Source organism: Staurois parvus, unplaced genomic scaffold (genome assembly GCF_062004578.1).
Source record: "Staurois parvus isolate SC_StPar_1 unplaced genomic scaffold, SC_StPar_1.0 ptg001490l, whole genome shotgun sequence".
NCBI lineage: Eukaryota > Metazoa > Chordata > Amphibia > Anura > Ranidae > Staurois > Staurois parvus.
This window is the reverse complement of record NW_028319286.1, coordinates 1,044,717-1,068,274: the sequence shown is the minus strand read 5'-3', so window position 1 is coordinate 1,068,274 and position 23,558 is coordinate 1,044,717. Positions and strand designations below refer to the sequence as shown.

Genomic DNA, 23,558 nt, shown 5'->3' with positions numbered 1-23,558 from the left:
TGTAGAGGAATGTGCAGAGGTGGCAGCTCTCAGGAAGCAGCTGTACGATCCACCCCACAGCCCCCTAGGCTCAGGGCAAGTTATATAAGCCGCATTATTAAAGCATGAATGGTCAGATGAATTCATAACTGAGCAGTCTGGAAGCACTGCGTCTTCTCGCTGGTGAAAGGAAGATACAGGGGATGATAGTCCACCTAAACGTATGCTTTAGTGCCATGATCACCCTACTTCTCCAGACAGGGCTTTACAATACTTGGAACATGCCAAGCAGCAACACTACTGAATGTGCCAAGGGCTCATTGCACATAGCTGCAGGAAGAAAAGAAAAAACACGGCTTTCTAATGCCCTGAAATGTACTTTCTACGGGCCCATGCCGCATCAGTGATTATTCTATAGGTCCATGTAAAGATCAGTAAACGCGTATTGCACATGAATGGCATTTTAAACTGCCCACATCTAAAGGTTTTTGCCAACATTTAGTAGTGGTGCACCGAAATAAAAATTCTGGTGCCTTAACAAAAATTCAAAATGCACTTGGCCAAAAACAAAAACGTGCAGTTTAAAAATGATTTAAAAAAAAAAAAAACAGATAAAAACCCCAAAACACAATATATATCCCAATTTTTTGGGAAATAAGAAAGGATGTTACGGCAAGTAGATACCCAACATGTCATTCATTTTGTAAAGCGCTGCGCAAACTGTTGGCGCTATATAAATCCTGTAATGTCTGTGAATGATCACAGAGGTCACATGGTACAGGGCTTTAAAATTGCACACGCTTGTGGAATGGCGTGGAACTTTGGTACTTAATCTCCGTGGGTGCTTTAAAAATTTCTACAGGGTAGTAGAGTAAAGTTAGAGATCTAGTTCAAGAATTATTGCTCTTGTTCTGACGTTCGTGGCAATACCGCACGTGTGTGGTTTGAACACCATTTACATATGTGGGCATGGCCTACGTATGCGTTCACCACTACGTGCGAGCACTTTAAACTTTTTTTGCACTGTCCATTTAAAAAAAATGTAATCACTTATTCTTATCACAAGAAATGCATGTATCCCTTGTGAAAGAAATAATTGACAGGTCCTCTTTATGGAGAGATATGGGGTCAATAAGACCCCACATCTCTCCTCTGCAATGTAAAGATTAGATCACATTTCGGCCACCGAAACTTCGGTGCATCCCTAACATTTCGATGTGTGCAGTGCAAACAAGCTGCACTGGCTTACCCAGGGCTGACCTTGAGTAATCTGCTGCATTCCACACTATTGTGTTGACATGCCAGCCACGAATGGCTGCCTGCATGCAAAAAAACAAAAAAAAGATGCAAGGCAGCAACCAATCAAGGACGCTGGATCCCAACCAATAGTTCACATTTTAACTGTATGCATGTAAACAAAAGCACAAACACCTCATGCATTGTGTACAAATGTTATGTAGGATCTTACTGCCGGCAAAATCCTACATAAAATCTTAAGGCTGTGTGCATGAACCCCAAACAAGTTGAGGAAGACCAACCCTAAATGCTAAGGGTTAAAGCTAGCACAGCTTCAAGTAGCAATGTATTCGGTAACACTAAGGAGTTATCAAAAAATCCTAGAGTACTACATACAAGTCACCAGCTACGACAGCATGGCCCCTCAAGCTAGAGAAGCTGGGGACATGTGATGACCTGACTAGGAAAAGGTGCACAACGATGGTGTGACAGCCTGGAAGACCAAAACCAAGTTGTAGGTTAAAAACTCTTAAGAATCAGGGAGATTTCAGAAAAACATGGCTTCAGGTCAGTCCACGATCAGACTGCCCCAAGTCTAACACAGGCGACAGTCCAGCTTGCCTCTAAGATATGCGTGACCACCTAAAAAGCCATCAGGAAGATTTCCCTTCACTTTCTGTAGAATTCTCTAATGGAATACTCAACTCCCCAAGTTGTCACTAGAAAATGGAAAGCCATTGGAAGTTTTCTATCTCCCCTGTGTACCCATGACAGTCACCATGACAAAAAAGGGAAACCTTTCTTGAGCAGGAAGAGGAAGGAACATCTGAAAAGGCTTCTGAACCATCCCTACTTTAAAGCAAACACTAAAGATTTGGACCACCTAAGCAGCACCCCAAGTCTTAAGAGGCATGCAGCTAGTTTAAAGTTAGGCCTTCAAACTTGGACAACACCAGATATTTGATAACCCAACTTTCCGGATTCAATAATTAGACAAGGTAAGAATGGGCACCTCAAAGTCAAATCCTATAGCTGCTGACTTAAAGGACACTTACCTAGCCCACAATGCAGTGTCAACCTCACCCAGACTAGTTAGGCTTTCAAAGTTCAGTTCAAAACGTGGACATTACCAGATATTTGATAAGCCAACTTTCCGGAGTCAATTATACAAGCCAAGAATGGGCACCTCAGTCAAATCCTATAGCTGGTGACTTAATGGACACTTGCCTAGCCCACAATGCAGCGTCAACCTCACCCAGACTAGTTAGGCTTTCAAAGCAGTTCAAAACGTGGACATAACCAGATATTGGATAAGCCAACTTTCCAGATTCAATAATTATACAAGCTAATGGGCACCTCAATCAAATCCTATAGCTGGCGACTTAATGGACACTTACCTAGCCCACAATGCAGCGTCAACCTCACCCAGGCTAGTTAGGCTTTCAAAGCAGTTCAAAACGTGGACATTACCAGATATTTGATAAGCCAACTTTCCGGAGTCAATTATACAAGCTAAGAATGGGCACCTCAATCAAATCCTATAGCTGGTGACTTATTGGACACTTACCTAGCCCACAATGCAGCGTCAACCTCACCCAGGCTAGTTCTTCACTATCCTCCAGGTTCCTGTCGCCAGCAACCTACCTGGGCAGCCGGTTGTGCGGATTTTGGTTTCAAAGCCAGGTGCCCCTGCGGATGCGCAAGTCATCCCTATCATGTGTTCCAGAAGACTGGGGGGAGGAAAAGTGGGAGCAGATACCCGTCAAAACTAGGTACCCACCTCAGTTCCCGACCCTTCTCCCGTATCCGGCTGGGCACAATCGTTTTGTTTATTTTATCTCTCATTGCCCTTGTGGTTACGGTCAGTGACTATGTACTTTGTCTATTGTCACAATATCTCTTCAATGACTGGTGTAACATTTGACTACAGTAGTTGTATTGCCATGGAGCAGACAATCTCCTTTCTGCAACCTGATTGTTTGCTCTAGATTTCTAGTATCTATGCACCGTGCCTTTGGCTAATTTGTGTACAGACATTTGTATACTGCATTTTTTTGTTTGCATTATGGTGAACCTTCTGTTCGGTTACATTTTCTTTGTTAAAAACTTACCTAAAGAATTAAAAAACAAAAAAAACTAGGTACTCACTCCCCTACACCACAATTACACGACAAAGTAGGCAAGGGAGGGCAAAGCGGATATCGTATGTACTCTCCAGCACCTCAGGATATGCACAGCCAAAAGGGAAGCCAAGGGTACCAGGACAGCGACAACCAAAGGAAATGCTCCAGGGGTGCAGCCCTCCTCAGACGCGGAAATCAGCCACTGAATAGAGAGAAAACAGGTGGCGCACACACTTAGTGCATTATCCAAGGTTTATTGTAGGAGTGAAAGAATAATAATAACACTCACAGATGAAGCATGTATCTAAAAAGCATAGAAAAATGACAATGGCCACAACGGCAGGCAAGGTGTTTACTGTCAGTGCCGTCAAATGGCTGACGCGTTTCCGGGACGAGTCCCTTTCCTCAGAGCTGATGACCAACCTCTGATGCTGATGTATGATGATCAGGCATCAACAGCAAGGCTCTTACTTTCCATTCATCATACATCAGCATCAGAGGTTGGTCATTCTTTCACTCCTACAATAAACCTTGGATAATGCATTAGGTGTGTGCGCCACCTGTTTTCTCTCTAAGGGAGGGCGAAGGTCTTAAAGCGCCCTGTTGAGTGGAGCTCCGCTTTAACTTTGTCAAAAAGGTGCTCAGCCAACACTAACTTAATCACCGAAAAAATTAGATGGTACCTGTATTGCGGGACATGAGTAGCCCATACTGCTCTTAAAGTGGAATCTTACCCATAACATCCTAAAAAAAGGTTTTAGCAAGAAACGGACATTCCATTAATATGATACCAAAATGAGTGAGCAGCAAATTTTTTCCAGCATTGCGTCTGCTTCTTACTGGAGGAAGCCTTTTTGCCAATACCCAGAATCCTGAGCAGCTGCCTAAGTACAGGAGCAACAAAACGTCTCAGATTCTAGCCGAACAGGTTAAAGATTCACACCAAGCTGTTCGCATTAAAAAAAGCTTTAGCACACTGATCAGGCTAGACCAGACAGGTTGCCTTGACAGATCCAAAAAAAGGGGTAGTGGGCTCTTCTGACATAGCACAGGGAAGGGCGACAGGTCTGAAATCCCCAGTATTTCTTCAGGTGCTAGACAATGCCTCAAGTGATACTAGTACAAAAGCCAATAGGGAGACATCAAAGAACAGATTCACATTCCACACCTTCTCTAGCTTATAATTTCATAAGATACCACTGCTTGCCCTGTACTTAGACTGAAGCCAGAGGCTCAGCATGAAGGCTGGCAGTATAGGTAAGAGCTGCTACCGCTTGCTTACTGAAGTCTAACGCCAGAGATTACAAAAACTCTTTCAGGGGGGCCCCATACACACCGAGGATTAAATGCTTGGGCACGCTAGTGGATGAACAGTATTTTTTTTAGGGATGCAACGTAATTTCGGTGGCCGAAATGAATAAAAAAGCACCGATACAGGTGCCGTAAAAACCCCACGCATTGCCGCAGCAGCCACTCGGTAGTTCTCAGCCATACCTGAGAAATCATCGAACGATCCCGGCGCTGGGCATAGAGATGAGTGAAGGAAAGATGGCCGCCACTCATCTCTATGCCTTTCGAGGACCGGAGCGATGTCACTTCCGGTTCCAGCCAATTTTTTTTTTTTTTAAAGCACTAGATTACTTTTTTTTTCATCCAAGGCTTTAGATTGCAGAAGAGATGTGGGGTCCTATTAACCCCATATCTCTCCATAAAGAGGACCTGTCACTAATTATTTCTATCACAAGGGATGCATGCATTTCTTGTGATAGGAATAAAAGTGATTAAAGGAAAAGTGAAAAAAAAAAAAATTAAATGTTTAAAGTACCCCTGTCCCCGCACGTAGTGGTGAATGCATACGTAGGCCATGCCCACATATGTAAATGGTGTTCAAACCACACGTGAGGTATTGCCACAAACGTCAGAGCAAGAGCAATAATTCTCGCACTAGACCTAACTTTACACTAACCTGTAGAAATTTTTAAAAGCAACACCCATGGAGAATTTTAAGTACCACAGTTTCATGCCATTCCACAAGCGTCAGCCGCCGCTTGGTAGTTCACCTTACCTGAGTAACCATCGATCCTGGCGCTGGGCATAGATGAGAGTGAAGGAAAGATGTCCACCTCTCATCTCTATGCCCTTGGAGGACCGGAGCGATGTCACTTCCCATTGCGGCCATTTTTTTTTTTAAAGCACAAGATCAATGCTTTTTCTGATCTAATGCTTTACATTGCAGCAGAGATGTGGTGTCTTATTGACCCCATATCTTTCCATAAAGAGGACCTGTCACTAATTATTTCTATCACAAGGGATGCATGCATTTTAATAAAAGGGATTAAAAAATTTTTTTTTAAAGGGACAGTGCAAAAAAAATTAAGTTTAAAGTGCCCCCTTCCCCGCACGTAGTAGTTAACACATACGTAAGCTATGCCCACATATGTAAATGGTGTTCAAACCACACACGTGAGGTATCACCACGAACGTCAGAGCAAGAGCAATAATTCTCCCACTAGACCTCTGGCCTTTTGGGTGATGCTTTAAAAATTTCTACAGATTAGCAGTGTAAAGTTAAAGTACTGCAGTTTAACGCCATTCCGTGAGCGTGCGCAATTTTAAAAAATGACATGTTGAGTATCTATTCGTCGTAACCTCATTTTTCAAAAAAATAGTTTTAATCAAATCGTTTTTTCCCAAAAATACTCATTTTTAACTAGTTGCCGACCGCAGATAGCCGAATGACTGCTAAACTGCGGCCGGCCAGTTCTGAGTGGACGTCATATGAAGTCCCCCCAGAACGCGCTCTCCCAGGGGGCGCGCACCCGGCGATCTCCATGATCGCTGTGTCCTATGGACACAGCTGATCACGTGATGTGGTAAAAGGCCGATCACAGAGGCCTTTTACCACGTGATCAGCGGTGTCCAATGACACGCTGATCAGAGGGAAATGCAAGTGCCGGTTCTCAGCTGTCAGATCGTGAGGAAAGTACTGCCGAGAACCGGCAGTTGTTAGAGCGGGGATCGGCACCGATCATCAGGGCACTGATGGTCAGTGCCGCCTGTCAGTGCCGCCTGTCAGTGCCGCCTGTCAGTGCCCATCATCCGTGTCACCTATCAGTACCCATCATCCGTGTCACCTATCAGTGCCGCTTATCAGTGCTGCATATTAGTATTGCCTATCAGTGCTGCATATTAGTATTGCCTATCAGTGCTGCATATTAGTATTGCCTATCAGTGCTGCATATTAGTATTGCCTATCAGTGCTGCATATTAGTATTGCCTATCAGTGCTGCATATTAGTATTGCCTATCAGTGCTGCATATTAGTATTGCCTATCAGTGCTGCATATTAGTATTGCCTATCAGTGCTGCATATTAGTATTGCCTATCAGTGCTGCATATTAGTATTGCCTATCAGTGCTGCATATTAGTATTGCCTATCAGTGCTGCATATTAGTATTGCCTATCAGTGCTGCATATTAGTATTGCCTATCAGTGCTGCATATTAGTATTGCCTATCAGTGCTGCATATTAGTATTGCCTATCAGTGCTGCATATTAGTATTGCCTATCAGTGCTGCATATTAGTATTGCCTATCAGTGCTGCATATTAGTATTGCCTATCAGTGCTGCATATTAGTGCCGCCTATCAGTGCCCATCAGTGCCGCCTATCAGTGCCCATCAGTGCCGCCTATCAGTGCCCATCAGTGCCGCCTATCAGTGCCCATCAGTGCCGCCTATCAGTGCCCATCAGTGCCGCCTATCAGTGCCCATCAGTGCCGCCTATCAGTGCCCATCAGTGCCGCCTATCAGTGCCCATCAGTGCCGCCTATCAGTGCCCATCAGTGCCGCCTATCAGTGCCCATCAGTGCCGCCTATCAGTGCCCATCAGTGCCGCCTATCAGTGCCCATCAGTGCCGCCTATCAGTGCCCATCAGTGCCGCCTATCAGTGCCCATCAGTGCCGCCTATCAGTGCCCATCAGTGCCGCCTATCAGTGCCCATCAGTGCCGCCTATCAGTGCCCATCAGTGCCGCCTATCAGTGCCCATCAGTGCCGCCTATCAGTGCCCATCAGTGCCGCCTATCAGTGCCCATCAGTGCCGCCTATCAGTGCCGCCTCATCAACGCACATCAGTGAAGGAGAAAAATTACCTGTTTGAAAAATTTTATAATAGAAACAAAGAAACTTTTTTTTTCAAATTTTTTGCACTTTTTTTATTTATAGCGCAAAAAGTAAAGCGCCCAGTGGCGATTAAATACCACCAAAAGAAAGCTCTATTTGTGAGAAAAAAATTATCAAAATTTCATATGGGTACAATGTTGCATGACCGCGCAATTGTCAAAGTGCGGCAGCGCTGAAAGCTGAAAATTGGCCTGGTAAATAAGGGGGTTTAAGTGCCCGGTAGGCAAGTGGTTAAAAAACTGCACATTTCAGTTTCGGTTAAGTACATTTTGAATTTTTGGTTTTGGCACCAGAATTTTCATTTTGGTGCACCACGAGTAATTTTTTAATTATTCCACTCAAGCAAGCTCCCTCCATCTGAGGAACCAGTCCCCTGAAGCCTCTCGTACAGTGCTCAAGGACAGTTGCACAATGCCCTCAAATAGCAAGTAGGGCCAACATCCCTGCATTATGTACAAAGGACAGCAGGGACCATTACACCTTTGCTCATCCCCTAAATTTAACATTGTATACCTTGCAGTGCACAGGGACCCAAAAGCAAGAATAGGTTGACATCCAACAGCTGGGCTTTAAAAGCAGATGATCTAGTCAGCCATGTTTCTATGGATACACAAGGGGGTTGCTTTAATAAAACTGGAGTGTAAAGATTAGGCGCAGCACTGCATAGAAACCAATCAGCTTCCAGGTTTTATCAAAAGCTTCACCTCTTGGTGCCGGCGCCTCCTGGCCCTTTAAGAGTTTCAGAAGCCGGGACGAGCTTTTAGGTTCACGTGAACGCCGTGATTCGCCGTCACATGATCAGAAAAGGTCCCGATCGAAAGAGGAGATCGGGACCTTTCCGGGAGTCTGACATGTGCTGGGAGATTGCTCTCTGCACATATGCATTTTCTAATTGCGTGCAAATATGCGGCCACTCAACGGCAAGGCCCAGACGCAGAGAGGCCGCATATTTACGTGCGATCGGCATCAAGGGGTTAAAGGCCAATTCACATCATGCCCGCACATTAATCACAGGAATGCGCTGTGAGTTCCAATTTCATTTTGAATAGGCTAAAAATCCCACCGCACTAAGTGCATGCAGTACTTATTAAAATGCACTGCAACCGGATTGCATGGATTCACATGGGGTGGACCTGCCTGCTCAGCGAGGGATCTCTGCTGATCATGCGGATGACAGGTCAGTGTCCACTCTGCTGCTGCTTGTCAAAGCTTAGTTAACCCCTTGGCACCAGCTGCACACAAATGTGCGGCCTCCCGTCTGGGCCTAGACGCCGAGCGACCGCACATTTGCGTTCAATATACAAAATACATATGTGCCGAGAGCGCGCTCCCAGCACACGTCCAGTACTGATGAAAAGGTCCCGATTTCTTCTTTCGATCGGGACCTTTCCCAATCAAGTGATCCCTAAACCCCGCCTTCAGAAACTCTTAAAGGGCCGGGAGGTGCCGGCAGGAAGGGGTTAAACAAGCTGAAGTTAGAAGCCGATTGGCTACCATGCACAGCTGCTCCAGATTTCGCACTCCGCAGTTTAAGTCTCCCCCAAGGTGTCGGAGCACCTAATATGCATGTTCTGGGTGGACAAATTGAAGATTAAACAATCAAAAAGTGAAACTTAAAATATCAATTGTTTTAGAGATAACCGTGCTTAGGGTTCACATACTTTAGTGAGCAGATAGTGACAGGAGGAAAGATGGCTTAATGAGATCCTAACATCCATCCTACACCTGTGCTACCCAGACTCTGCTCAAGCCTCTTACCAGAGCAATGCCTCAAGCAGCACATGTAACTTGGTCCATCCGTGTCTCCAGCTCAAACGCATCCGGCCGATCCTGAGGATTAGCGGCCAGCATGTCCTTAAGCAGCTGCCGGATGCCCTCCGACATGGAAGTCCTGCGTTTCTGTGGGATGTGAAGTTCCATCTTTGGGTTCTCTAGCAGCGCCTCCCCTACAGGCACAATCTCACTGCCTTGCTTTATGTAAGTCCCCAGCAACTCCTTCTTGGTCTCTGCGTCCACAAAGGTGATGCGCTCAATCATAGCCCAGATGATGATGCCCAGGGCAAATATGTCAGCTTTAGCCGTGTAGTGACCTTCCCACACCTCCGGAGCCATGTAAAAGTCAGAGCCGCAGGCCGACGACAGCCAGTATTTGTTCACGTTCACAGTCTTGTTCTCGTTCGCTCCCTCCCCTGTAGTTTCCTTCCCCCGGGAAGCGAGCCCAGCGCATACCTTGCTGAGGCCAAAGTCTGCTACTTTGAGCACAGGAGCGCCCGATCGCTCGGTAATCAGAATATTATCAGGTTTGAGGTCCCGATGTACGATCTGGTTCTTGTGCAGAAAGGCAATGGCACTTGTCAGCTGCAACATAAAGCTTTTGTTGGTTGCAGGGTCCGGCCTCCTGGATAAGATGTACTGATTGAGATCGCCACCTTCGCAGAACTCCATGACGAACCAAAGGTAACAGGCTTCTTCCGGAGAGCCAAAAAGACGTTCTCCTGCAAACAAAAAACGGTAAGTTAGAATTCAAGTTAAATATCTAAAACTGCTTAAGCCTTCATTGCTGGCTGATCACATCGTTAAGCTGACTAGACAAGAATTCGTTCAACTTTTGTAGTAAGAATGGTCATTCTCTATTGGTGGATCAAATTTATATTTCAACAAAGAAAAGTGAGCGCTCTATAGGTAGCAGCTGTAGCACTGGAAGGTAACCAATATAAAACCTCAATAACAATCAGATAAGTCCTTAGGAGGAGCCAGTACGCCATGACGTCACGCCGCCGGAGCCACGTGAAGGCCCGGCGGCCATCTTACTTATGGACCGTTAGTCCATTTTTCCTGTGTTTTTTCCCATCATTGTCATTTTATGAATTTGCTAATTCTATTAACCTCCCTAGTGGTCTGATTATGTCCATATTTCTGTGCTCAAAGCGGTACATTTTTTTTGCATGGAAATATGTATTTTTTTTATTGTAGGCCTGTAATTTTTAGGAATAACTCACTGAAATCTGTCCGAACAAGAGTCTAGTAAACATCCTGGGTATGTTAAAATTTGAAACACGAAATCAAATTATAATTTAATAAATTATAAAAAATAATAAATTTAATTCAATATAATAAAACAAAAAAGTAATGTTCGCACATCACTGAGCAAAGTCGCAAAATCGTTTTCAGTGTCTGATGAGGAATTTCCCCCACGAATCATTATCACTCAATTCTGCAAGTGGTTCTGATTTACTATCGCTGTTCTCTAGCTGGTCTAAAACCGCTTTTGACCTAAAGGGACGCTTTTTGGAGGCCATGGACGTTTCTCAGTTTCCAGGCAGAAAGAACAGTAACAATGCAGGCAGGGCGCCGGACAAAGCACTCGGGACAAAATGTATGTGAAATGGTTTGATACAGGAATGTTATACTATGTGATTTTAGTGTATTTAGTGAATGTCATTTTGTCATTCAAATTTCCCGCCGTTCCGTCCCCGTATGTCCCGACGTTGCAGGGGACGGAACCCAGATGACAGATGCCGGCATCCGACAGAGGACATTACAGGGGACACTGCAGGAGGGACATCACGGGAGCGCAGGACAAGGTAAGAAGAACAGATCACAGAGCAGCGCCACATGGTAAGCTCGGGGTTACCGCTTGTAGTACTGAAACTTTACCCCAAGCTACACTCGGGAATACCACAAGGAAGGTTAATAAAATTTGGTTTTATCACCTACTACACTATGGGCACTTATGTCTCCCCATGCAGAGCAATTAATTTTGTAGAGCCCATCTGATCTACTGCAGTATCCAGAGGAGGGAGTCCCTGTCTGACAGGCTTCTACACCCACCCATCCCTAAAGGGGACCTCTGGCTGACTGGATCCTTTACTACCCCAGAGCTCCTGAGGCACCACCATTATCCAGAGGGAGGATTACCCTTGGCTTGGCTATATCAGATTTCTAAAGGTGACCTCCGCTGTCTGATTTAATGCGTATTTACATTACGCATCTGGTGAGTGCGTATTCTTACCCCACAGATCTGGAGCATCAACACTGAAGTATTATTGCTGCTAGTGTACCGATATCTGCACAGATTGTCACTTGTGGATTGTTAGTTTTTCAGCTGGAATTCAACTTATGCTATTTTATATGAACTTTTTATCATTTTAATTATAAATCATTTAGTGCTGCACTTGTCAAATTTATATTTGTTTTCTTTTGCAATGAGAAAATTTGAACAGGATGGAATAATTTCTACACTAGTGCATACCCAGCCAAACATTGTTTTGGCATTGAGGGGTAGGAAAGTCAGGTGGCTACCATTGTCCCTTCTCAGATTTCTTCTTCCCCACTCAGATGACCACACAGGCAGGTTAAACACACAATGGCCACTGAGAAACATGGCAGATGTTAACCCTCCCCCCCCCCCCCACCAAGCCCAAAGTGGCTCTAATATAGTTTTACAAAGGCAAACCATACTGTAGCTAGGATCAGAAAGACTTTGAGCCCCCAATGGCAGCTCCAATGTTTATCCTCACAGTAGGTTTTGCTTCATTATACATTCACCACATACCTAGATCATAAATAACCAACATTTAGCACTGAAAAAAAAGCAGTTTGCCAGTTGTCTCCTGCTGAACCATGTTAGTAATTGCAATTAAAAAACACATTTGTACTTACCTGCTCTGTGGAATGGAATTGCACGGAGCAGCCTGGAACTTTCCACCACTGGCACTCCTGGCTTCCTCGAAGAAAGCCGGTTTCCAAGAGGGCACTTTAGTGGGCTCACTCCCGAGTCGCATTGTCTGCATCTATTGACAGACAAGTCTCATCCCCACACCCAGCTTCCCTTGTCATTGGCTTTGCCAGCAGTGGGAGCCAATGGCCAAGGCTGAGAGACCAGAAGAGGGTAGAGAAGAGCTGCAAATGGGCACAGCGCTGGATCAAATAAAGGTTCAAAAATAAGGGGGTGCCTAAACATGTGTTACCTGAAAGCAAATGTTGAAGCTTCATAACCACTTTGAGAGAAGGAATTCTGTACCTAAACTAGAGCTGCCACTACTTCGGTTGCAGTGTTTGGTCACTGAATTTTAGGCAGACCTGGCATTTTCCTGCATTTGCAGCTTTTTCAAAACCAAAAATTGAAATTAGCCCAGAGAACAAAAATGAGCTTAAGCCTGCAAAGCATTGAAAACATGATAATTGTTACAGACGCAATGCAAGGCTCCTGCGTACCATACTTCCAGCAGCTTTGGAGCGCTTTATGGACTACGAGTGATGTCACCGCGCTTGTGCAGTATTGAGAACCAAGTTCATCTGCTGGACGGGCAATGATACTTCAGTCAGGAGAAAACTAAACAGAGCCTGGCGAGGAAACGAATCCCACAACTCAAGCTGGGGGTGGGGCAGGGGCGAATTTACCACAAGGCATTTGCCTAGGGTGGCACTTTCCAAGGGGGCAGCCCCCCCAGGAAGAAGGGACATGTGGCAGGGGACCAGGTGGGATCCGAAAGAGGCTGCTTGGTATATGCAGAGCCCAACTCTCATTCCTGGGGATGTCCGGAGCTGTGAAGGCAAGCGTCTGTTGCCGGGGGGGTGTTCGTGGGAGGCTCTCGGTTGGGGGGGGGGGGGCAGGGGTATTGTTGGTCGCTGTCAGGCTCTCTTCAGGTGGTTGAGGGGGTCTGGCATTGGTCAGTGCAAGGCTCTCTGATGGGGGGGGGCGCCTAGGGCAACGACCTCAATTTCATATGCCAGGTGTAACTTGAAATACGCTGTAAGGGGGGTAACAAAGGGTAAGCCTTGTTGCTTCCCATTCAATTCGGATACTCCTAGCAGATTGTATTGACCAAGCAACCAGCCTTCTAGACACCACCATTAGGCCATTTTAAGGACTGGGTTTCTGAAGACTTCCTTCTACTGCAACCCGAGGGACTCAACATGACATCTATACGCAACATTAGCCTGGGGATTACCAACTCACCACGATCTGTGCCATACTCTAATAGAAGCCAATCATAGGCAGGACTTTCCCTCTTCCTAGCGCTTAGTCAACAGCAGAACGATCCAAGTGAAATGTCCTAACATGGCGAAGCCAGTCAGCAGCAAGTGAAGGTCAATGTTTGTCATGAAAGCGACAGATGAGGCGATTTACCTTCTGCTCCAACAAGTAGCACGATTACTCTAACAAAACTGCCTCTGGGGACAGAGATGTTTACAGGTCGGCCGCATCTACAGCTGCCGCTAGAGAAAAGGAGAAATTACTAGGACTCGGGCCCCAAGAAATAAAGGCTTTCCTCCTAATAAACCAAGCAGGCAACAGATCAGACTGAAGAGCTGCATCTCATCAGGGCTTAATCCGAAGAGAGTGGACATGCTTTATGTAGATATCCCATCACCTCCAAGATGAGGTCAAGTCAATCGCCACACAGCCAGATAATCCATCCCTTCCTCCAGCCTTGAGTCTACCTGCAGGACAGCAAAGCTTTACACACAAACTGACAAATCAAATTTTAACATTAGGATGGACTAATTTTGCCCAGGTAAGCAAACTCATTGAAGATGTTAGACACCACGGATACAGTTTAGATGTTTATCCAAAAAGACCCGGATGATCTATCCACACAATGATCAGCGAAGGAAACCGAATTTCCAGATACCCCAGAGACATAAGCCAAGTGAAAGACACAAATACCAGCAGACAAAACTAGTTATAACTGTAGCAATCCAACAGGCTGAAGTCTTAAAATGGTGAAACCCAGTGAAGTTATACCCATTTATCTGCAGTTTTCTCGTCTCTACATCCAAAGTCCAGAACTTATAAAGCTAGACTAAGCTCTGAGAAAAGGAGGGAAGCTGAAATGACACTCAGCACAGCTCAGTAAGGAGAGCTCCGAGAACTGATTAGAGGGAAGAGACCTCCCAAAAGTTCACAGAATAGAGCTGAGGCTATCAAACTGGAGCACGGTCACCTTTTTCCTCTTGGTGTCAGGAAAACCTGTCAGAAGTGATTCATGCGATTAGATTTACAAAGCAGAAACAGCACATAGGAACAGTGCCGAGGCGGTCAACCTTCTGGAAAGCACTCCTGTTACCTTTTCTATTGGTGTCAGGAAAATCTGGTCAGAATTGATTCATGCAGATAACAGAGGAATGAGGCAAAAATCATCAAGTGCTCTAAATTGAAAGAATCACACTATAGAGGGATGTGCTTTGCTCATAAGGTTACAACCACGCTAAATCTACCTTTTTACTTGCAGACCACCCTGAGTGCAGTACATCTAACCCCCGGTTCACATCTGTGCAGCTGCAGATCCACATGAAAATCCGTGTAGCCACACCATCCGCACAGAGAAATGCGAACCTGCGGGCGGGTGCCATTAATTCTAATGGTACGCCGCCCACACTGGAAAATGCAACCGTACTGGGAACCTCGGTTGCATTTTCAAAAGAAGTGCCGGGACTTCTTCCCTGCGTGTCACGGGGCACGGGAGTCAGTTCAAATTAACGAGTTCTCAGTTGATACTTCATGGTAATCAGCCCATTCAGTTTGTGCTCTTATTACGGACTGACATCAGGGACACAAAGCAAGCTAGCCTATTCTCATGGTCCGCAATGGTAACCCTTATTTACCTTTAGACCAGGTTCACACTGATGCGGTGGGGAATTCGCATCGGTTTCGGTGCAAATTCTGCACCGCATCAGAATCGCACCAGTTCATGCGAACCGATGCGGGTGTGTATGTTACGTTAACACCCCATAAAATCGGTCCGCAAAAAGAGGTGTGATGTGCAGAATCGAATTGCATAGGTGTGAATACCCGTGCGATACGATTCTAGTGCGGACCCAAAAAAGGGTCCTGCCCGTTTTTGGTGCAGGTGCAGCGCGGTTTGAGCCATAATGTATGGCTCCGATCACAGCACACAAATCGCATGTGATTTGCACAGGAATGCGGTGCGGTTCCTGTGCGAATCACATGCGATATACCGCACACGTGTGAACCTAGCCTTAAGTATCTGATGTAGGCCATAGGCTAATTGAAAAATTAACGACATTCACGTCGAGTGTCAAATCCTTTGTATTATGAATCAGTGTGCCAACAGCAAAACATGATTTTCATGCTGCAAAAGTGCTTGATCCAACATGCTGGGGTTTTTTTCCCCCCTGAAAACTGAAATTGACAATTTTATTACCCATTTTAATTTTTCAACAAGTCTACGAGTGGCTTAACCCCTTGGTGCCGGCGCCTCCAGGCCCTTTAAGGGTTTCAGAAGCCAGGAGGCAGGGCGGGGTTTATGGTCATGTGACCGCCGTGACACGCAGTCACATGATCGGGCAAGGTCCCGATCCAAAGGAGATTGGGACCTGTCCGTGAGTACCGGACATGTTTGCTGGGAGCGTGCAGGGGGCGCGCTCTCAGCACATATGTTATTTTGTTAATAGAACGCAAATGTGCGGTCGCTCGGCGTCTAGGCCCAGATGCCAGGAAGCCGCACATTTGCGTTCGGCCGTTGTGAAGAAGTTAAGACTCCTAAAAGCAACTCCAGATGAGTTAATCGAAGGGGTAAAGGCTATTAGCTTCTCATTGTTTCTTCGAACAGAAGTGAGAAAGATCAACAGGCATTCAGACTAGCCCAATTGAGTTCTCTAAAATCTGTCCATTGCCCATCTGCTACCCCACTGCAGGTTCCCTCACTTCCTATACCTGACATCAGATCGCAATGGTGAAAATGCCACCAAGAGCCGCAGACAAGCCGTAACCCTCCCCTGAAATCAAAGTTATTGCTCATGGGGCAACATGTCACTGACTCAAGCTAAAGCACTGATTGCAAACACTATAAATCTAGAAAAGACTAACAAATGTTGCTAAATAGAAGGAATATATATACATAGGTGCAGTATTTGATTTCAGTTCCTATCCCCAGTTTGTACTCCCTTGGCTCAGCTCCCACAGCTGACAGATGACGGGCCCTAGGGAACACCTGCCTGTGATTAGCCCCCAGCAACACTCGTATCACAGCATAACCAGCAAACAAAGCAGGGCCTTGCCCCGCCTGAAGAGCCTCTTCCACATTAACTACCAGCTGAGCTATTAACCACACAAGCTTTTTTTGGATGCAATGAATTTATTTTTTTATATTGACCCCCGGTTCACATACATGCGGCCGTGCGGGCCACGTTTCGCACGGGCACGAGAGCTTATTCATTTGAATGGATTCCCGTGTCACCCAGAGAAGTCCCTGCACTTTGGAAAGTGCATCCCCTACGGGAACCTCGGTTTTCATTACGCTTGCATTTCCCAGTGTGGGCGGCGTGCCATTAGAAATAATGGCACCCGCTGCGGGTCCGCAATTCTCTGCGGGTGGTGCGGCTGCACAGATTTTCATGCGGATCCGCAGCGGCAGCACCCGCACAGATGTGAACCTAGGGTGAAAACATTTTTGTGACAATCCAAATGTCTTCCCTCACCTCCACTGTTCAAACTAAACAGGAATTAAGGGGGGGCCTCCCCAAAAGAGACAACATGAGACGTAGCTTTGTTGCAACTAAAACCACGGCATTGGTGCAAGCATCAACTTTCAAACCTAAGGCTGGCCATACATTATACATTTTCCTGAGATTTTTGCTTTAGATTGACCAAAAACCATATAATAGGAGGTCAAATCTAAACAGCACTTTCAATTGCATCTACTTAGGCGGGCCCTTGCACTACATAGTGGAAGGTAAATCTAAAGGAAATTGGGAAGAAATTTGTCAGAAAACTAAAAAAATTGTATAATGTATGGCCAGCCTTAGACAGCCTAAAGCCGGCCATAAATGGGTCGGATTCCAAAAGAATTATCTTTCGAAAATCTTTCCTAAGAAGTTTTGTTCGAATTTCGCACTCTTAGTTGGCTACAGAAACGGCTGATTTTCATGCGACCATCAAATATTAGTGAGCGGGCATGACAGAAATTTTTTTAAAAACGTACGAATTTCTAAACGATGGAAGAATCGTTTGAGAAATATAACTGACAAAGAAATGAGCATGAGCTGTGACCTGGAAAGAAAATTCATGGCCACGAAAATTCTTTTCTGTAGCAAGAGGTGAAATTGAAGGCTTGGTTGGTCAAATGTTGAAATAAACGGCGGAGTCATCTGACAATTTCTGTATTTCTAAAGAAAATTAATTCAGAATTGGACCCACGCATGGCCTGCATAAGTATGCATCTTAAACAACTCCCAGCCAACTGAACGCAACTGGGTCTATTAACGGGGGGCCACACATGTACTTGCGTGCTGGGAGCACAATGCGTAGCATGCTACCAGCACACAAACCAAGTTCACCGAGAGCCCCAAGTCCTGTACTATTAGGAAGCAGGAGGCTAGTCCTCCAGCAGTGCCCAGGTTCAGGAATTGTGGGATCTCACCTATGTCAGGGGAGGACGGGAACTGCAGGACTTGTTACCCCAGAAGCAGATATTAGGCTTGCAGACATCAGGATACACCAGTTCCATCAAAAGATGACTGTGGCCTTGCAACCCAGTAGCAGTGCCCAAGTTCATACTCTGGAGATGTCTGCTGAGCTTGCCTTATCTAAAGTATCCAAATTGTATCTTCCATTGAACTATTTAGGAGAAAAGGTAAATTGCAACAAAAGTGACTGAGGCCACTTACAAGTCAGCTTGTCTATCATTTTTATTAACTCACCAAGAATGTCATCTGACTACTAGAAGCAGATTAGCCACTGGGAGAGCAGAGCCCCACTTCAGGAATATATAGGTGCTGCCGGCACAGGCTGAGGACTGCAGGCCTTGTTACCCGAGCAGCAGTGTCTAGGCTCAGGAATTGTAGGATATCCCAACTGTCCATGGAGGCCAAGAACTGCAAGCCTTGTAATCCTTGCAAGGACCAGATTTAGGAATTGTGGGATATACCAGCTTTGTCAGGAAAGACTTACCCAGAAGCAGTGCCTAGGCTGAGAAATTGAAAGATACAAGCTGTTAGGGAAGACCAAGCACTCCAAGGTTTGGAAACCCAAGAGATCCAGCTGTGGAATATACCAATTCTGTTGCATGTTGACCACTGCAAACCTTACCCCAGGGACAACAAAGGTTAGAAGATTGAGCTATAAAACCATTAGATGAGGCCGAGTACTGCAGACTTTGTTATCCCAGATCAGCAGACGTGTATTGTGGAATAACCACTGCAAGCCTTGGATACTCCCAAGAGCAGGAAATGCAGAAATACTTAGCCAATGTAACTTCAAGTACACCAATGCTTCAGCTTGGTACCTTTCAAATAAAGTAGCCCATCCAAGAACCTCAACAAATATTTAAGCTGCTTATCCACTGCGTAGTCTGGTTCTGGAGTTTTGGAAAACACTATTCCTGATAGCACAAACATTACCTGTGTACTGCAAGAGCATATCTGACTTGACCAGGCCAAACACTGCAGATCTCATCAAAGCCTAGGCTCAGATTCCAATATCCTGGGGCAACCAAAGCACACTTAACCCAACACTATCTCAGGGTAACCAAAGCCTGCAGGCCCCAACCACCACTACCTAGGGGTAACCAAGGCCTGCAGACCCCAACCACCACTACCTAGGGGTAACCAAAGCCTGCAGAACCCAACCACCACTACCTAGGGGTAACCAAGGCCTGCAGACCCCAACCACCACCTAGGGGTAACCAAGGCCTGCAGACCCCAACCACCACCTAGGGGTAACCAAGGCCTGCAGACCCCAATCACCACCTAGGGGTAAACAAGGCCTGCAGACCCCAACCACCACCACCTAGGGGTAACCAAGGCCTGCAGACCCCAACCACCACCTAGGGGTAACCAAGGCCTGCAGACCCCAACCACCACCTAGGGGTAACCAAGGCCTGCAGACCCCAACCACCACCTAGGGGTAACCAAGGCCTGCAGACCCCAACCACCACTACCTAGGGGTAACCAAGGCCTGCAGACCCCAACCACCACTACCTAGGTGTAACCAAGGCCTGCAGACCCCAACCACCACTACCTAGGGGTAACCAAGGCCTGCAGACCCCAACCACCACTACCTAGGGGTAACCAAAGCCTGCAGACCCCAACCACCACTACCTAGGGGTAACCAAAGCCTGCAGACCCCAACCACCACTACCTAGGGGTAACCAAAGCCTGCAGACCCCAACCACCACTACCTAGGGGTAACCAAAGCCTGCAGACCCCAACCACCACCACCTAGGGGTAACCAAAGCCTGCAGACCCCAACCACCACCACCTAGGGGTAACCAAAGCCTGCAGACCCCAACCACCACCACCTAGGGGTAACCAAAGCCTGCAGACCCCAACCACCACTACCTAGGGGTAACCAAAGCCTGCAGACCCCAACCACCACTACCTAAGGGTAACCAAAGCCTGCAGACCCCAACCACCACTACCTAAGGGTAACCAAAGCTTGCAGACCCCAACCACCACTACCTAGGGGTAACCAAAGCCTGCAGACCATAATCACCACTACCTAGGGGTAACCAAGGCCTGCAGACCCCAACCACCACTACCTAGGGGTAACCAAAGCCTGCAGACCCCAACCACCACTACCTAGGGGTAACCAAGGCCTGCAAAGCCCAACCACCACTACCTAAGGGTAACCAAAGCCTGCAGACCCCAACCACCACTACCTAGGGGTAACCAAGGCCTGCAGACCCCAACCACCACTACCTAGGGGTAACCAAGGCCTGCAAACCCCAACCACCATTACCTCAGAGTAACTAAGGCCTGCAGACATCAGACACCTCTACCTAGGAGTAACCAAATCCCAGAGTCTCCAGCCACACATCTAAAGGTAGCCAAAGCCTGCAGTCACAAACCCCATCCAACCTAATACTGGGGTAACCAAGGACTGCAGACACCAGCCACCCCTATCCTGGGGTAACCAAATCCCAACCTGCAGAACCCCGATCTAGGAGTAACCAAAGCCTACAGTCCCCAGGCACCAAATCTAGTAGTAACCCAAGCCTACAGCCTCCACCCCTATTCCCAGGGTAACAGGCCACAGTACGCAGCCACCTCTATCACAAACTAATCAAAGCCTGCAGCCCCGATCCACCCCTATCCTAAGGGGACCCAAAATCGACAGCCACCTAAATCGCAAAGTATGCAAAACCTGCAGTCCACAGCCACCCCTATCTCTGGGTAACCAAAGCCTGCAGTCCCCAGCCACCCATACCCAGACGTAACCAGAACCTGCAGCACCCCATCAGAGCTTGCATAGACGAGACCAGTCCTTAGCACAGTCCCCGGAGTAACAATCTCCTGCTGTACCCAGAGTAACGAAGGCCAGCAACGCTCAGCACCCCCTAATAGTGCCTGTACACAATACAGCACCAAACCTAATTGTTCCCGCAACAACTACGCAACCGTAACTAAGGCCTGCAGCACCTAACCAACCCATGATCATCAAAGCATGCAGTCCTTAGCCACCCCTATCTAGGGGCAACCAAAGTCCAGTCTGCAGCCACCTCAACCAAAAGAAGCAAAGCCCAGCCACCTCTAATTCTGGGTGACAAAAGCCAGCAGTCCCCAGCCACAGCTATGCCAGGGCAACCAAAACTGAATCCTCAACCATACTTATCCTGGGGTATCCAAACACTGCAGACCCCAGCGACCCCTATCCAGAGTAATAAGTCTGCAACACCCTATCAGAGCTTGTATAGACCCTCAACAGCTCCAGAGATAACTAAGGCCCGCACTCCCCAGCCCAGGCACAACCATGGCCCGCACTCCCCAGCCCAGGCACAACCATGGCCCGCACTCCCCAGCCCAGGCACAACCATGGCCCGCACTCCCCAGCCCAGGCACAACCATGGCCCGCACTCCCCAGCCCAGGCACAACCATGGCCCGCACTCCCCAGCCCAGGCACAACCATGGCCCGCACTCCCCAGCCCAGGCACAACCATGGCCCGCACTCCCCAGCCCAGGCACAACCATGGCCCGCACTCCCCAGCCCAGGCACAACCATGGCCCGCACTCCCCAGCCCAGGCACAACCATGGCCCGCACTCCCCAGCCCAGGCACAACCATGGCCCGCACTCCCCAGCCCAGGCACAACCATGGCCCGCACTCCCCAGCCTGCCACAGCCCAGCAACGGCCGTGGCCCGCACTCCCCCTGCCCAGCGACGGCCGTGGCCAGCAGTCCCCCTTCCCAGGTACGGCAGTGGCCCGCACTCACCAGCCTCCCCCTGCCCAGGTACGGCCTTGAACTGCACTCGCCAGCCAGGGGCGGACTGACAACTCATGGGGCCCCCGGGCAAAAGGGGATCATGGGGCCCCTGTGTCCTTGTCCAAACTCAAAAAAGCCTATGAAAAAGGTACCAGTGGCATCCCATGGGGCCCCCTACTGACCCCAGGCCCTCGGGCAGTGCCCGAGTGCTCGAATGGTCAGTCCACTTCTGTCACCAGCCTCCCCCTGCCCAGGGAGGGCCATGGCCCGCACTCGCCAGCCTCCATGGCCCGCACTCCCCCCAGCCTCCATGGCCCACACAGCCCCCAGCCTCCATGGCCCACACAGCCCCCAGCCTCCATGGCCCACACAGCCCCCAGCCTCCATGGCCCACACAGCCCCCAGCCTCCATGGCCCACACAGCCCCCAGCCTCCATGGCCCACACAGCCCCCAGCCTCCATGGCCCACACAGCCCCCAACTTCCCGGTAGTAGCCGAGAATCCCCTCCATGCCAGCTAGCCCGCCCCCCGGTGCAGGCGGTCGCCGTCCAGGTCCTCACCCTTGAGGGAGGCCTCCACCAGGCGGAGGTAGAGGTGGCTGCTCTTGTTGCCGTGGCTCATCTTCTGGGCCAGGCCGTTCCTCTGGAGGACGCACTCCTCGAAGCGGACGATGTTGGGGTGCCGGCGGCGGAGGCTGGTCAGGGCCCAGAACTCGGACAGTGCCAGCTCCACGTTCTCCGGGGCGTCACAACGGATTTTCTTGACCGCCACCCGGGCTCCGCTCTTCCGGGCCACCGCCTCGTAGACCACACCGTACGTGCCCCGTCCGATCTCGGCTAGCAAGCTGTACCGGGGCCGGGAGACCTCTCCTCCTCCGGGGGGCCGGGCGGCGTCCTCGTCTTTCTCCACCTGCTTGACCCCGGCCTCCTCCGCCTCCCCGGGCCGGCAGCTGCCGTTCACAGTGAGGGGGGCGGGGAGGCGCTCTCCCAGGGGCCGCCGGCGCCGCTTCCGCTCGGAGGATTTAGCGGCTTCCATGGCCGGGCCTCATCGCTGGGCGGGTGACGGAGCGGGAGCAGGCCGACTTGGGATCACCGGGTGTGAGGGGTACACGCCCACCCAGCATGGAGCAGCGGCCAGCCGGTTCTTTCTATACTGAGCAGCCCGACAGCCTGAGAGAGAGTTATAGAATGGGATGTACCATTACTGCAAAACTCAAATGGGGGGAGGAGGACTTTCACAGAATTTAATCCCAGCCCACACACCAAACGTACCCTCATTCCCAACCCTCTATCGTTTTATAAACATTGGAACACTCATACATTTCTATTGCTCCGCTAGTAAATCAACCAGGAGCTAAAAAAAAGGTTTAAAATTCCAATTTGTCCTCCCCTATTCTTATGGTACGTCCCGCAGAGGGGCCGAGTGTAAACACAGCCTTTCGGAACGAACCAAGCCCCTCTGTAGGGGTGGTCGAGAGTCACATGGGACACCAAAGAGTGAGTTCATATTCAAGAACACCCGCCGTAATGGTAGACGGGAACGGGCGTAGTAACGGGGCACGGGAAAAGCAAAGCTACGCTGGGGGTAACTGGGTGAAACGAGGCGTTTGACTCCCCCTCCCCCTGTGTCGTAGTGGGACCGGCCCGGCTGGATGAGCTTGAGCCCGTCACGTGCGCTAAAAGCGCGCCGGCGGCGATTGGAGGAGGTCACGTGGTGCGCAGTGAGGGCAGAGAGAGTGACAGATGGCGGGAGAGAGGAGAGCTTGGCGGGGGGAGCCGTCATGGAAGAGACTGCAGATGTCTTCTTGGTTACATAATGGGTCTGAAACCATTTGTTTTCCATGACTGTTGCCAAGTACGGTGAAATCTCAG

General features: G+C 48.4%; 1 protein-coding gene across 1 annotated transcript in view; it reads right to left on the bottom strand.

Annotated features, from left to right (window-relative positions):
• STK35 (serine/threonine kinase 35) overlaps positions 1-22,845 on the bottom strand; it is a 41,369-nt gene extending 18,524 nt beyond the window's left edge. Inside the window, exons 1-2 of the mRNA XM_089662567.1 lie at positions 22,248-22,845; positions 9,277-10,013 (exon numbers count right to left, since the gene is read on the bottom strand). Coding sequence (XP_089518693.1) covers positions 9,289-10,013; positions 22,248-22,722 — 1,200 coding nt within the window. The 5' untranslated portion in view covers positions 22,723-22,845 and the 3' untranslated portion in view covers positions 9,277-9,288. The remainder of the gene's footprint in view (positions 1-9,276; positions 10,014-22,247) is intronic.
• Positions 22,846-23,558: the final 713 nt, after the last annotated feature.